General features: G+C 56.1%; 1 protein-coding gene across 1 annotated transcript in view; it reads right to left on the reverse strand.

Annotated features, from left to right (window-relative positions):
- LRRC56 (leucine rich repeat containing 56) overlaps positions 1 to 14,801 on the reverse strand; it is a 35,068-nt gene that overhangs the window by 582 nt on the left and 19,685 nt on the right. The window contains 10 exon segments of the mRNA XM_044682091.1: positions 145 to 373; positions 693 to 726; positions 1,648 to 1,748; positions 3,204 to 3,466; positions 5,735 to 5,773; positions 5,836 to 5,975; positions 7,215 to 7,379; positions 7,989 to 8,053; positions 8,147 to 8,344; positions 9,161 to 9,338. Coding sequence (XP_044538026.1) covers positions 145 to 373; positions 693 to 726; positions 1,648 to 1,748; positions 3,204 to 3,466; positions 5,735 to 5,773; positions 5,836 to 5,975; positions 7,215 to 7,379; positions 7,989 to 8,053; positions 8,147 to 8,344; positions 9,161 to 9,338 — 1,412 coding nt within the window.

Here is a 14,801-nt window from a genome sequence, read left to right on the forward strand (position 1 = left end):
CAGGCTGAGCGGGCGGGGCCTGGGGGGGGGAGGGGGAGAAAAACACCCTACTTGGGCTCTATGGCTGCAGGTCGCACAGGCGCTCCGAGCCCTCGAGCGTCCGGGTGGCTCTGGGTTCCTGGGCTTCTCAGGGCCGTGAGGCACCTGAAGGGAGTCAGCATGGCCAGCCTCTCCCCTAGATGGGCCCCCGACTCCGAGCCGGCCAGTGGGCTGACGGTGAGGTTGAGGTTCAGGCGCCTGCCCCGGAGCTCTGACCTGGAGCGTCTGCTGGGGCTGGGCAATGGGGGAGGGGAGGGGTGCTTGAGGGCCGAAGGGGCCAGGGGGTAGCTGGGCCCGGCTAGCCATCTGCTGCCGCTCAGGACTTTGGGAGGATCTGGAAAGCAATGGAGGACACGGGCTCAGCAGGGGGAAGACCGAGAGGCCCGATGCCCTTTCACACTCTTGGGGGCGCAATCTGGGCGCCGGGTCCTTGCCCTCCTCTGGCTTAAGGTGCTCCCTGGGGGAAGAACCCCATACCTCCAGGTGTCCCAGGGCCAAGCGGGCCGACCTCCAGCCCATGGCCAGGGGTCTCGGCTGAGGCACTGGGGGTTCTTGGCTCCAAGGAACCCCGGAGAGCCTCCCAAGCAAAGACCAGCAGCCCACGGGGTCAAGACTGTGATGCCAGCCCCGCAGCTGGCCTGTTCCCTTCTCACCAGCCCGCACCGCACCGCACCGCACCGTGTGAAGCTGAAGCAGTGAAGAGACAAAGAAAGGCAAAAGACAAGCCTGCCTTCAAGGAGTTTCCGGTCTGACGGGAGAACAAACAAGGCATAAAGGGTAAACAGAGGTAACATTGGAGGGAAAAGGCAGCAGGGGTACGCACGTGCAAGAGTGCGTGTGGAGAACAGGTAGAGGGCAAAGTCCTCCTGAAGAGCCACGAAGCCAAGGAAGCCAGCAGACGGAGAAGAGAGAGTGGCAGGCATGGGGGACAGCCAGGGGAAAGGCCTGGAGTCTGGACATGGAGGGCGGGGTGTGTGGAACAGCAAAGAGGCCGGTAAACTGGCTTCTGGGATGGGGTAGGGGAGAGGGAAGGTGCAAGAAGCCCGGAAAGGGAAGAGGGGCTCAGGGTGCCTTTGAAGGCTTTGAAAGGGAGGCTTTCCTAAACATCGAGTCTGGGGGGATGTGGTCAGACCTGCCCTTTGGACGTCTAGTGGAGGCTGGGCCCGAGGGGTGGGCGCCACGTTGGAGGAGAGAAAGGCGTATATCAGAGATGTTGGGAAGGTTCAAATGCCAAAACTTGGCCCCTGAGTGCCAAGATGGGGGGGACAGGCACTAAGAGAGGCAGCGGGCAAGTTAGCAAGAGTGGAGGGCCTGCGGGTGGATAAAAGGGGTGCGAGGATATTCAGTTCAAGTTGGAAATGTGAGCCCGGAGCCCGGGAGAAAGATTAGGGCCGGCTGGCTGCACGTGGGAAGCTTCTGCAGAAAGATGACAACAAAACTCACAGGGGCCGCGTCGTCTGCCGGACAGAAAGAGGAGAAGGCCGAGGCTCCTCATCTGGGGTCCACGAATCGATTTTAGGGGGTTCATGAAAGATTTTGGTAAGCGCATTTCAATCGAATTTATTTCCTTTCGAGTTATGCCGAGAAGGGGTCGACAGCTTTGTTTACCAGCCTGTCAAAAGGGTTGGATCCCTGACGCAGAGTTAAGGCTGTTTGGTCCAGAGGGATGAGAGAGAGGATCCAGGACAGCCACAGTGAGAAGGCGTGACCTGGAGGAAGATCCCACAGTGAAGACAGAGGAGTGGCCACAGGAGGAGGGATCCAAGAGAAGAGGATGATAGACCCAGAAGACTTGCGAGGAGGCCTTCAAGAGACGAGGCCCTGATGGGAGGCACCAGGCTGTGGCCTCTGCCCCCCTGAATCTTCTCCGGGGTCCCGAGCAGACCTCACATTGCCAGACTCCCCCAAGCTATTCTGCTTCCGTCTACTGAGTTGGACCTCCCGGACCTCACTCAGCATGACTTCCTGTGCTGAAGCGGGACCTGGAGGGAAGCTCTTGAATGGGTGACCTCCATGAAGGGTGCCCCTGCCTAGGCCTCCAGGGACCCAGGCACTAAGAATCGACCGGAGCCCGTTCCTCCATGCTTAGTCAGTATTCACGCCTTTTCCATTCTGGGGATCCCGAGCCCTCGGCCATCACTGCACTGGCCACCTCCACTGCCTGGCTCCCTTACTCCCAGCTCCCTCCCTAGGACCTCTCTAGGGCCCCAAGTTCTACTCCAGATCGCTCCCCCCCCCCCCCAGCGCTCTCCGGACTGGCTGCTCCTTCGCTTTCACCTTAAACCCTCCCTTTGGCTCTCTCCAACCGCCTTGGCCAACTGGCGATGTCTTTCCTCCTTCCCCTGAACTGCAGCTGGAGTCCTCCACGGCCCCCATTGCCACTCCCCGGCTTGCTTCCTGCCCCTGTGACTCAGTAGCCCACCCTCCTCTGGGGTTCCCTCAGTCCGTGCCGTCCCACCTTCTGGAAGGTCCCCCTTCCTCAATGAGCTCGGGGCCTGCTTCGGTCTCTCCTCCCCAGCCCTTGGGAGGAAACGCGCCCATTAGTCCTGACACTGCTTCAAGCCTCCTCGTCTCTGGGGTGCCGAGTTTGCTTCCCAGGACGACCTCCTCCTCCGGCCACCTCGGCCTTCTACAGAGAGGGCCAGGCCTTGCCATCACAGTGCGCCACCTGGCCCGTCTGCTGCCATCCCGCCGGGGCGCCCTCTGCCTTTGCCCTACGCCACGTCCTTCGTCCTCTGGCCGCTCCAATTCCTCCCTCTCGCGCTTCTCCACCAGGCGGTGTCCTGTGGACGACGACACCCCCTTCCTAGCCCCCTGGTGATGCCCCGGTGAGCTGGCTGAGCTCTATTCTGCCCCTTGTCCTCTTAGCATAACAGCCGCGTGGCCCAGCCACGCTTCGGCCTTGGATCCCTGCCACCCGCTGGTGCCCCCACTCTTACACACGGGCTGCTGAACAAGGCTGGAGAAGACCATGAAACTCTGCCCAATGGGATCTCAAAGGGCCCTCACTGCTGCCAGGCCATCCTTGGTGGACTCGCTCCTAGCCTCCGTGGCAGCTCTTCTAGTTTCTTATCCCTTCTCGAACCTTCTTAAAACTTGCCCAAGCCTCCCTCGCTACCCTCCCAGGCGAGCCCCTGGTCTGCAGCCTCACTGGAAAGACTGGCCGTTGGCGGGGAGCTCCCTCGGCTCGCCACCCTCTGCCGCAATCTCCTCCTTGGCTCGTCCTCTGCAAGGGCGGCTCCCCTGTACGCACACGTGATCTCGCTGGGTCCCCGCCTCGGCTGCTTCTGCGGTCTCCCCTCCACGACCCCCGAGAGCAATTCCCTCCCCGTCCCCGACTAAACTGCCTGGAGAAGCAGAGCCTCCACTTCTTTTCCTGCCTTTCCCAAGTTTGAGCTCCTTGTTCAGTTGAAACTGTTCCCTCCATCTCTCAGGGGCCAAACTCAAGGGCCCTCCCCCTGCATATTCTCCGCTCTTTGGTCTTAGGGGCCTCCCTTGGGCCTGGCTATCTGACCAGGTCACGCCCACGCGCCATCGGGGTGTCCTGCAGGGCTCTCTCTGAGCCCTTTTCTCTCCTCCCTCCCTACGGTTTTATGTGATCTCACCAACTCTCATGGACCCAGGCCTCTCTGCAGACGACTCTCGAATCCATGATTCGGCCCCAAGCTCCCGGCAAGGGGCCCCTCTCACACCTCAAATTGGATGTGCCAAAGGCACTTGGACGCGCCACGTCCAAAACTGAACTTGGTCCCTTTGCCCGCACTCCCCTCGTCCCAAGTTCTCTTGCCAGGGCATCGCCGCCCACCTCGGTCCCGCAGGCTGCCAACCTTGCTGGAATCCTCGACTTTCTCTCATCCCCTCCATCCAATCTGTTGCCAAGGTCTGCCGATTCTCCCTTCCTGCCATCTCTTGAACATGCCCCCTTCTCTTCTCGGACACCGGTGCAGGCTCTCGTCACCTCATGCCCAGACTGTGGTAGGAGCTGTTGGGGGGCTCTGCCTGCCTCCAGTGTCTGCCCTCTCTGGTTCATCTTTCATTCGGCCAATGTGTTCTTCCCAAAGAGCGGGGCTGACCATGTCGCCTCGCTCGAGCTCCAGTGGCTCTGCTAGCGCTAATAGAGAGTCTTCTGGTTGGCTTCTCACATCCTTCTGACATGGGGCCCCTCTTGCTCTCCAGCTTCTTCCACCTCCCTCCTGCTCAGCCTCCTGGAGGCTCTTCTCCAGCCTCTGGGCATTTTCTCTGGTCGCCCCCTAGGCCCGGCCTTCTCTCCCTCCCCATCCCTGCCTCCTGGCTTCCTTCAAATCGCAGCTCAAATCCCAGAACCCTTTTCTAAGCCTCCTTAATCTTCATGTCTTTCCTCCGGAATCACCCCTACCTGGTCCTGCCTACAGCTTGTTTGTACATAGTTGGTGGCCTGCTACCTTTCCCATTAGACTGGAGGCTTCTGGAGGGCAGGAACTGTAACTGTCTTTGGCCCTCCTTCAATCTGCAGCTTAGCAGTGTGTGAACCAGGCTTCTCTAGGCACACTCGGTTCCAACATGGACATGAATTTCTGAGCATGCCCAGTTTGCCTCACATGGAGGCCGCTGTACCCCCTCCCCTCTTTAATTGGCCAACTGGTTCCTTTTTTGGTGACTTCTCCGTGCTTTGCCCATGGTGGAAGCCACAGACTGAACCAGGAGAGAGAAGGATCCTCTCTTTAACCCCAGCTTCTGAAATGGGCCTGAAGGGCGACTCTGGGTTGTTTGTCCCCAGTTTGGGGCCTGCAGGTCCAGGTGCTACAGGGAGTCGGCCTGGGGGTATGGGATGGCAGGGACAGTCACTTTGGAGCGGGCAGAGTTGGCCGTCCGGTGACTTCAGAAGCCGGATGGCAGAGATTATAGACGAAATGGGGCTCCAACTGTAGATGGCCTCCTCAGGGAGTTTACCCAGGAAACAGAGAAGAGCTTGTGGGTCAGGCAGATCAAGGAGGTTTTGGAAGGCCGGGAGGTGATGGTGTATTTGTAGCGGCAGGGAAACACCGGAGATTGGTGAGAGTGTGGAGATGGAAGAGGGGGCAGGCACTGCGCTCGGGAAGATGGTGGGAAGAGAAGAGAAGAGAAGCGAACGAGCATTTATTGAGCACCTTCTACGTGCCAGGCACTAGGACGACTCATGCGGGTTTACTTTGTCCCGGGAAAGCGTCCCTTCTTTATCTGAGACCAGAAAGAAGGAGCAGGTGGCAGAGAAAGAGGAAGAGGGTTAGAGAAGGCGGGATCACAAGCAAAGAAAAGTCAGTGGCCCAGACGGAAGGTACAGCGGGCCTGCTCACTAGGTGTGGTGGGTGCGAGTGCTTCCTGAAGCCCAGAGGGCCCCCCCCTGCCCCCGGCCCCCTCCTCTCAGATTGTAAGCTCTGGAGGTCTGAGCTGGGAGCGGGTGCAGGGGAGAGAGCACAGACCCTGGAGGGATGGGGCTTTGGGACTTCAGGCGAGTCCCTTCCCTTCCCTTCCCTGGTCCGTGTCCTCCTTCAATATTAAAAGCAGGGATTGGGTCAGAGGACCTCCAGGGTTCCTTGTCTATTCCTTATCCATCGCCCCTTGGTCTGACCTGTCCGTTTTCCCCAGCACAAGACCCGGCGAGCCCCCGGGCGGGATCTCCACAACACGTGCGCCCCCCCCTCTACCCACAGCTTCTGTGCTAAAGCGCGGCCCTTACTGGAGAAGAGGTCGAGGGGCCCAAGGAGGGAAGAAGGAACGAAGCCGGGCCTTCGGGTGCAGGAGGCTGACCGAGAAGGGAAACCAGTAGTGGTCAAGGAAGGAAAAGGAGGAGAAGGGTGAGGCACAAAGTTACCTGCGGTGGAGCTTGGGGAGCCTGGGCAAGACCTGAGGGGACTCCTGGCCTTGGCCTTCTCCTCTTCCTCCTGGTCGTTCAGCTGGACGGAGCCGTCCTCTTCCTCCTGGGAGCACAGCTGGGAGGCCTGCGAGCTTCTCCCCACCAGCAGCATATTCAACCTCCCCCTCCGAGGTGGCCACCCCCCTCTCCCCAGAAACACCCGCCCTCTGGCATTGAGCCAGAAGCCTGGCAGGGGCCAAAAGGAGGCTGCTGGGGCCCACACTAGGAGAGCCAGGTCTGGGTGAGAGAAGCTGGAGGAGGAGGTGCTGGCCAGGGGGGCAGGGGAGGTTCGAGGCCGGAGACGGCCTCCCTCTGGGAGAAGGGGCCAAGCGGCCCGCTCAGGGAGCGTCCTGGAGCCCTGCGGAGCCCCGGGGGCGGGGGGGGAACGGGGATCCAGGCAGGCGGAGATGTTGGGGGAGGAACTGGGGCAGGACTCGCCCCTGTACTCTGCTGGCCTGGATCAGTCAGGCAGAGCTTTGGGGAGGCCCCGGGAACGACCCCACGGGGACCCGGGACTGGGAGACAACGCTCTGCTCTCCCCGTGGGCTACCTGGGTCCCTCGTGCTCTCTGCCGCGGTGTCCGGGGCGAAGGCCCTGTTCACCCAGAGCTCTGGCACCAGGCACCGATCTGGGGCCGAGGGAAGGGCCGCCCACCCAGAGGGAGCCTCGAGAAGCCAGAAGGCCTGGCGGGGAGGCCGTGTGGGAACTGGGCCAGGCTTCCCCCCTCCTCCCATGAGAGCGAGCGGTGCAGGGCAGCCAAGGGCAGGGGATCCTCCTAGGGCTGAACCTCGCCATCCCTCAAGGCCCTCCCGGCTGCTGGAGAACACGGGAAGAGTAGGCCCCGGGCCATGGGAGCCACAGCATGAGCGCCAACTCCCACAAGGCCAAGAGGCTTCCTGCCTGGTTCCCCAAAGTGCCTGCTAGCGGTCCCCTTGCCTGGTGCCCCCCTCGGGAGGCCCGGGGAGGAAAGGCTGCGTTAGAGGTGGAGGGCGAGGAGGCAGGCAGCGGAGGGCCCGTTTAGCGTGCGGGAAGGGAGAAGCGATGAGCCCCGACGGCCTCTGTGGTCCTGGGGCTCGTGGCTGCTCCCCTCTGCCTCCCTCTGGGCCCTGGGACAGGGTCCGGCAATCTCTTCCCGAACCCTCGCCATCTCTCTGCTATCGGTCCGTGGCACCGATAGCTCCTTCCTGCACGAAGGGAGGACCGAAGCCTGGCCTTCGGCCTTTGGGGAGCTGCCCTGGGCCCACAGCCAGCCTCCGGGCCTCCAGCACTAGGCGGCCCATGAAGGGGCGAGGCCCCCCCCAACTCACCGCTGCTGCTGCTGCTGCTCCTTCCAAGCTTTGATCTCTGCCCAGAGGTTTGGGGGCCAGGCCGGGCCTTCCTCTTCCCTCCCAGAGGGCTCGAGGCCCTGCTTGGGTGACTTCCCAGATCCCAGGGCTAAAGCCTGGGGAGTGGAGAGTCCACTGGGATCCTGAGGGGCAGCAGAAGGTGGCCTTGGTTGGGACCCAGTGGTGGAAGAACCAGGGGCCGGCTGACCTTCCTGGGGGCACAAGCCGCGGAACAAAGAAGGCGCCGTTAGAGTCCTTTGGGGCTGGGGGGGCCTGCTGGAGCCCACACAGAGCGGGATCTGGGAGCTTCGGGCTGTGCTCCCTCCTTGGCCTGGGATTCCAGAGGGAGGCCGACAGAGGCTGGCTGGAGTCTGGCGGGCCTTGGGGTGCCCTCAGGCCTGGCGCCTCCTGGGCCTGCTCTGCAGTGTGACCCCCAGGGAGCAGCAGCCGGGTGGGCTCTGGCCCCACAGGCTGATGGGTGTTGGGGAGGAAGGCATGTGTGGAGCAGGCCCCAGCCACGAGGAAGCAGTGCTACCTACGGCGCTCACCTGGGGAATGAGCCTCCGTGCCAGAAGGGCCCCCTTGGGCCCCCGTGATTCCCCTGGCAAGCTCGGGCCCTTCCCCCCCCCCATCACCCAGATCTCGGCTCCTTCCTTGGCTTCCCCCAAGCTCAGGGCTCTTCGGGGGGCCTTTAGGGGGTGTCGGGGCCATGGCATGCCCGGGCGGGCGCCAAAGGGGCCCCAGAAACCTACATGAAGCTTTTGCCGGCGCTCCTGCAGGCCTTTGATGGGGTTTCCGCAGAGGACACGGCTGACGCCTAGAAGGAAGGGAGCGGCGATGGGCAAAGGAAGGGAGCGGAGTCTGGGGGGCGCCGTGCCCGCCCGGCCACCTGCCCACGAGGGACGCTCACCATGGGTCAGGTCACTGGAGTCGGAGTCAGAGGCCAGCTCCTCGGGGGTTAAGGCTTCCAGAAAGGGGCTGCCAGGAGATGCCAGCGAGGATGTCCAGGGCAGCCGGCCCATGTGGAGGGGCCACAGCCGGGAGGCGGGGGGGAGGGGGCTCCTGGACAGCCTCAGGCTGGGGCTGAGCCTCTGCCCTGCCACCGGGCCTGCGGGAGAGGCAGCCAGAGAGAAGTGGGGTCAGGCGGGGCCCGGGGCCTGCCTCGGCCTCAAGCTGTCTTCTCAGAAGCCACAGGGAGCGAGGAGGTGCCAAGAGCCAGGGGGAGGCCTCCAGCACGGTGGGCAGAGCCCCGGGCAGGCCGGTGGGCAGGCCGCGGATCTCTCCGATGCTATGAAGCGGCTTCTCTCTGGGCTCCGGGCCTGCGTGTGCTAAGCCACCCCAGCATCAGAGCAGCCACACTGGGCGAGAAGATGCTGGACTCTGGGGTGGGTCTCAAACAGGGCCAAGCCTGCCCCTGCTTCTGACTCTGGCCTGGGAGTGGCCCACCCAGGCTGCTTCAGAAAGCTGCCGGGGCTCTTCCTCGCTGCTAATCAAACGCTCTCTCTGTCTCTCTCCCCTGTCTCTTTCTTTCTCTCTTTCTCTCTTTCCTTCCTTCCTTCCTTCTTTCTTTCTCTCTCTTCTTTTCCTTCCTTTTTTAACCCCTTACCTTCTGTCTTAGAATCAATACCGTGTAATGGTTCCAAGGCAGAAGAGCAGGAAGGGCCTTGCATTGGGGGTCAAGTGACTTACCCAGGGTCACACAGCTAGTAAGGGTCTGAGACCAGATTTGAACCCAGAACCTCCTGACCCCAGGCCTGGCTCTGTGCACTGAGCCACCCAGCTGCCTCCTCAAAGCCTTTTCAACCTCACTCTCCATGTCCTCCTCCTCCTGTGAGCCCCAGTTTCCTTCTCTGCCAAACGAGGGGGTCGCCAGGGGTCCCTCACCCCATTCCCCATTAGGCGAAGGGCTGAATGAGCCATGTACCAAACCGAGCGCCATTCTGTACCACGTTGCCTTCTTTGATGGACTCCTTGACGATGAGCCAGTCCTTGTCCAGCTTTCGAGAGGCCTGGAGAGAGGTCTGGCTGGCAGGCACCTCATCTAAGAACTGGAGGTGGGGAATGAGCTTCTTCACCTCAGCCCTGTAGTTATAGTCTGGGGCCTGGAAAGACAAAACAGGGGCTGTCGGGGCCACTCGGCTCTTCTGTGGCTTGTGAGGAAATGCTCTGGAGAGCCCCACGGGCCTGCCTTGCTCCCAGGAGAACCGGCTCAGAGCCCAGCCCGAGCCTATGCGATGAGCCTAGTGGCCAGCAGCCTGGCCAGGGTCTAGGCCGGAGCTCGCAGACACAAGCTCCCCGCGGTGGGGTCACAGTCCTGTGCTTGGGAGGAGCCCCGTCCCAATGGGATGCGACCCTGAAGTCCTTCCTGTCCCTGGGCGTGGCTAAGGAGCCGATGCTAAGTTCTGGCTTGGGATGGAGGCAAGCAAGGGGGCCGGGAAGGCTGGTGAATGAGCGCGAAGAGCGTCCGGGCTCCAGCTGGAAAGGCTGCCTGGACTGAGGGCTCGCCTGGCCAGCCGCCCTCTTCGAAGGGAGATCGCGTCCCTCTTCGAGGAATCGGGGGGTTCCCGAGCCAAAGGTCTGTTCCCCGAACCCATCGATGCTCCAGGAGGCGTCCGGATCTGAATTCTTGTGGCCAACCTGCTGGGAGCTCCCCATCCGGCCTAGCTTGGATTGTGAGCACAGGGCCAACGAGCCGCTGCGTGAAGTCGCTGATGGAGAGTCCTCCCTCCTGTGCAGGGGGCGAGTCCCTGCCATCCCGCATCCCGGAACCCAGCTTGGTAAGAGAACCAATGAGGAGAAGAACCCTTCCGATGCCTCGCGAAGACGTCGAGCCCCCATTTGGCCTTGAAGCACATGCAGAGGAGAAGGCTGCCACGATGCGCAGAAGCAGGGGAGACCTTCCTCCACGCCTAACTTCAAGAGAAGAGTCTGTGGAGGGGACGAGGGAGGAGGACGGCTCTCGACCTGTGGCTGAGGTCCACTTGGCCTCTCTTGACTGAGCCGAGCTCTCTCACTCCTAGTGGAAGGCCCTCGGTCACTGGGATCTTCTCTGGCCTGGCGCTGGGTGAGGAGGATCCGGCTCAGGAAGTAAGCTCAGGCGCCCCAATGTTGGGGGGGGGGCGGGGTGACGCCTACGTGTCGTTCTGGTCTGGCAGCCTCCTCTCTCAGAGGGGAGCAGTGTGGTCAGGCCGAGGTCGGGAAAGAGCAGGAAAGGGCAGCGTGTCTCCCTTGGAGAAAGGCAGGCAAGATTCTAGAAAGAACTGTTCTTCCCTCCCGGGAGCCACAGGCAGACACATTCTGTGGCCATCCGCCCTGCCTCCACGTGGAAGCAAGCTTCGTCTCGGTCCTGGAGCTCATGCTCTAATGGGGGAAGTTGTAGAGTAGAGGGGGAGGTGTGGCATGTTTCACTGTGCTAATGAGGTATCTGATGGTTTATGGAGTTAAAGTTTCCACCTCCCACTCAGGGATTTTCCTAAAGTACGCATCCCTCCCCCACCTTCCCCAGGTAACCCCCATAGCTCCCTATTGCCTCCAGGATTTTCTATGACTCCATGACTTGAGGACCCCCTTGGACTCTCCAGCCACATTATTATATATTACTTCCCCTACTGTGTTTCCCTTGGCAGGCCTGCAGGCCTTAGTCATTAGGAGTTCCTCCTCTCACACAACATTCCACCCCCCTGGCCCTGGCTCATTCCCAGGTCTGGAATGCCTCCATCCCTTATCTTGGCCTTAGAATCTCTTGTCTTCTCCCAAACTCCTCAGCTCAAGCTCTGTTTTCTGTATGAACCCTTTTCTGACCTCCTCTAGCTGACTTCTCCCTCCCCCAACACACTTATATCTATTATTTGAAGGAAGCCCTGAGTTCAAATCCAGACTCAGATGCTTACTGGCTGTGTGCCCCTGGGCAAGTCACAGCAGCAGCTCTGCCTCAGTTTTGTCATCTGTAAAATGAGGATCATCCTAATAGTTCCTACCTTTGAGAGCTGTTGTGAGGACAGATTAAGAAATGACTTGTGAGACCCCTTGGAAACCTGAAAGTGTTGGGTGATGATGATGATGATGATGGTGAAGAGGAGGAGGAGGAAGAGGACGTTGTCATTTCTTAACTGGGGACTTTTCTGACTGACTCTGTCCACCACACCCCGGGCCAGGGCTCCCCTCCCTCTGCTTCTGTGTTATTGGGAATTCTGGGGCTTCCATTTAAAAGTATTTGACAAACTTCCTGTGGACATGTGGGGGACTTTGAGACTACATTTTCCGTGATGCGATGGGTTTCCTGTTTTGGACGTGGCGACGTGGCCCAGCTTTAAATATTGGGAAGTCGGTTTTGACTTCCCCTTTGCTGACTCCACAGACAATATGGGAAGAGTCAGGCGTGGTCTTATATGTTTTACCGACAGGGCCATGGGAACGAAAGTATTATTTTTCTTCATTTTTTTCATCGTTACACTTCTTTTTCCGCCTCATTAGACTGTAAGCTCCCTGAGGGTAGGGGCTGCCTTTCTTCGCCTGCATTGTCTCCCCAGCCCATAGTAGGCACATTTATTAGCCGTTCACTCCAATGGAGAGTCGACTCCTTAAAGGCATGACCTGTTGGGGACCCAACACAGCACAGAAGACGATTCGTAAACGCTTGCTGATTGAGGCTGAGTCAAGAGCTGAGGCGGCCACAGGCAATGAGGCCTTCGAGCAGCCTCCCTGGAAGATCTTTCCCTGTGGTGGGATGTCGGGGTAGGGCCTGGGTCACCTGATTCGATGGTTCCAAGGAAGCTTCTCAAGGGAAAAATGAAGCCGAGATCTCCGGAGGGCTCTTAAGGATGAAAGTGGAAAGAGGAGAACGCACGGAGGAAAGGCGGAAGAGGCGCCGAGACTTCCAACCAAATTGTCTTCAGTAATAACAGAGCCACGCTGGGCCAAACAGAGCCTGTCCCGGCCTTCCGGGGCCCAAAGAGCCATCACGTCCTCCTCTTCTTCTCCACACGAAACAGGCCCAGGACCTTGCACTGAGCCTCAAAGGCCTTTGCCATCCTGCATGCCTTCCTTTAGAAGGAAGCAACTCTCCAGCTTGGCAATGTTCTTCCTCATGGAGCCCCTTAACAGCAAGGGGGCTTGTGGGACGTAGAGCTTTTCTCATCTGAGAGACAGAAGCCTCAAAGGAGAGGGGAATCTTGGGACTTTGGGGCTCTGAGACCCCTTGCTGACGGCAGAAAGAGAGGCTACCCAGAGTTGTCAGCAGATGATAGGCTTTTCTACTAACAGCAGTATATGATCCAGGACAATTCTAAGGGAGTTGGGATAAAGAATGTTCTCCACCTCCAGAAAAAGAACTGTGGGAGTAGGAAAGCAGGTGGAAACATATGATTTATCACTTGTTTATTTGGAGATATGTTGTGGAGGTTTGGTTTTATGAGATTATTCACTTAAAAATGAATAATATTTTTTCATAATACTTTTTTTTCGAAATAAAATTTTCATATTATTCATTGTAATCTCATAAAACCAAATAAATACATTTTGTGTGACAATATACGAACAACCCAGATTGAATTGCTTGTCAGCTCCAGGACGAGAAAGGGAAGAAAGGAAGACGATATGGATCATGTAACTTTGGAACACTTACGTTGGAAATTCGTTATTAAAATAAAATAAAGATAAAGCTAAGAAAAATCCATTTCTTAACTCATTAAAATTATCCATAATCACATAAAATCAACTATTTGAAAAATCGACTAAAAACTAGTTGAAATAATAACAAAGTTGCAGGATACAAAGTCAGCAGCATTTCTATATATTACTAACAAAGTCCAGCAGCAAGAGTTAGGAAGAGAAATTCCACTTAAAATCATTCTAGAAAATATAAAATACCCGGGAATCGACTCGCCAAGGCAAACGCAGGAACTATCTGAACACAATTATAAATTTCACACAAATAAAGTCGTATCTAAATAATTGGAAAAATATAAATTGCTCATGGGTAGGTTGAGCTAATATAATAACATGACGATTCTGTTTAAATTAATTTATGTACTTATTGTCATACCAATCAAACTACCAAATAATTATTTTATAGAACTAGAAAAAATAATAACAAAATTCATCTGGAAGAACAAAAGGTCAAGAATATCAAGGGAACTAATGGAAAAAAAGTGAAGGATGGTGGCCTAGCAGCACCAGATCTTAAATTGTTCCATAAAGCAGCAACCATCAAAACAGTTTGGTATTGGCTTAGGAATAGAATGGTAAATCGATAGAGTAGATTAGATAAATAATATATGGGGGCGAATGACCTTAGCTACCTAGTGTTCCATAGACCCAAAGATCCCAGCTTTTGGAATAAGAACTCACTCTTTAACAAAAACCACTGGGAAATTGGAAAACAGTATAGTAACACCTAGGTATAGACCAATATCTCACACTCTATACCAAGATAAAATCAAAATGGTTATATGATTTAGATATGAAGAGTGATGCCATAACTAAATTAAGGGAACACAAAATAGTTTACGTGGAACATCTTTGGAGAAGGGAAGAATTTATGACCCAACGAGAGATAGGAAGTATCATATGTGTAAAATGAATAACTGATTACATTAAATTTAAAAGCTTCTGTACAAACAAAACTAATATAACTAAGATTAGAAGGGAAACAACAAACTGGGGAAAATTTTTATAACAAATGTCTCTAATAAAGGTCTAATTTCTCAAATTTATAGAGAACTAATACACAAATTTATAAGAATATAAACCATTTCCCAATTGACAAATGGTCAAAAGATATGAACAAGCAATTTTCAGATGAAGAAATCAAAGCCATTAATAATCATATAAAAAAATGCTCAAAATCCTTCCTGATTAGAGAAATACAGCTTAAAACAACACTGAGGTACCACTTCACAGCTATCAGATTGGCCAATATGGCAGTAAAGGAAAGTGGTAAATGTTGGGACACTAATGCATTGTTGGTGGAGTTGTGAATGGATCCAACCATTCTGGAAAGCAGTTTGGAACTATGCCCAAGAGGCTATAAAACTGTGCGTACCCTCTGATCCAGTAATACCATACTGGGTCTGTACCCCAAAGAGATAAAAAAAAAAAGGGAAAGGACCTACTTATACAAAAATATTTATAGTTGTTCTTTTTGTAGTGGCAAAGAATTGGAAATCGAGGGAATGTCCACCAATTGGGGAGTGGCTGAACAAATTGTGGTACATGTGTGAAAGAGAATTCTTTACTCTATTGTTTATCCTGAGTTAACACTAACTTAAGTACACCTACTTAGTACCTCCCTAGACTGAAGATAGGATTAACTCTCCTTTATCTGCTTTTGAATTGAATCAACAAAAGATTAAACACCCTACTTAGTACTAGGTGAGAAGCTAGCAAGGTACTTGGAGAATTCACAACTTTAGAAATTCAATCAGCTGGAAATCTATGAATCTTTTTGATGAGAACTTAACCTTCAGAAGGTTAGAAGTCACTCCTACAGACACTGCCCCCTGGACAGTGCTAGATAATTTGGAAACTGGTTGGCCCCTATGAAGAGAGGAAGGGACAAGAAGTCA

Source organism: Gracilinanus agilis, chromosome 6 (genome assembly GCF_016433145.1).
Source record: "Gracilinanus agilis isolate LMUSP501 chromosome 6, AgileGrace, whole genome shotgun sequence".
Classification (NCBI taxonomy): Eukaryota; Metazoa; Chordata; class Mammalia; order Didelphimorphia; family Didelphidae; genus Gracilinanus; species Gracilinanus agilis.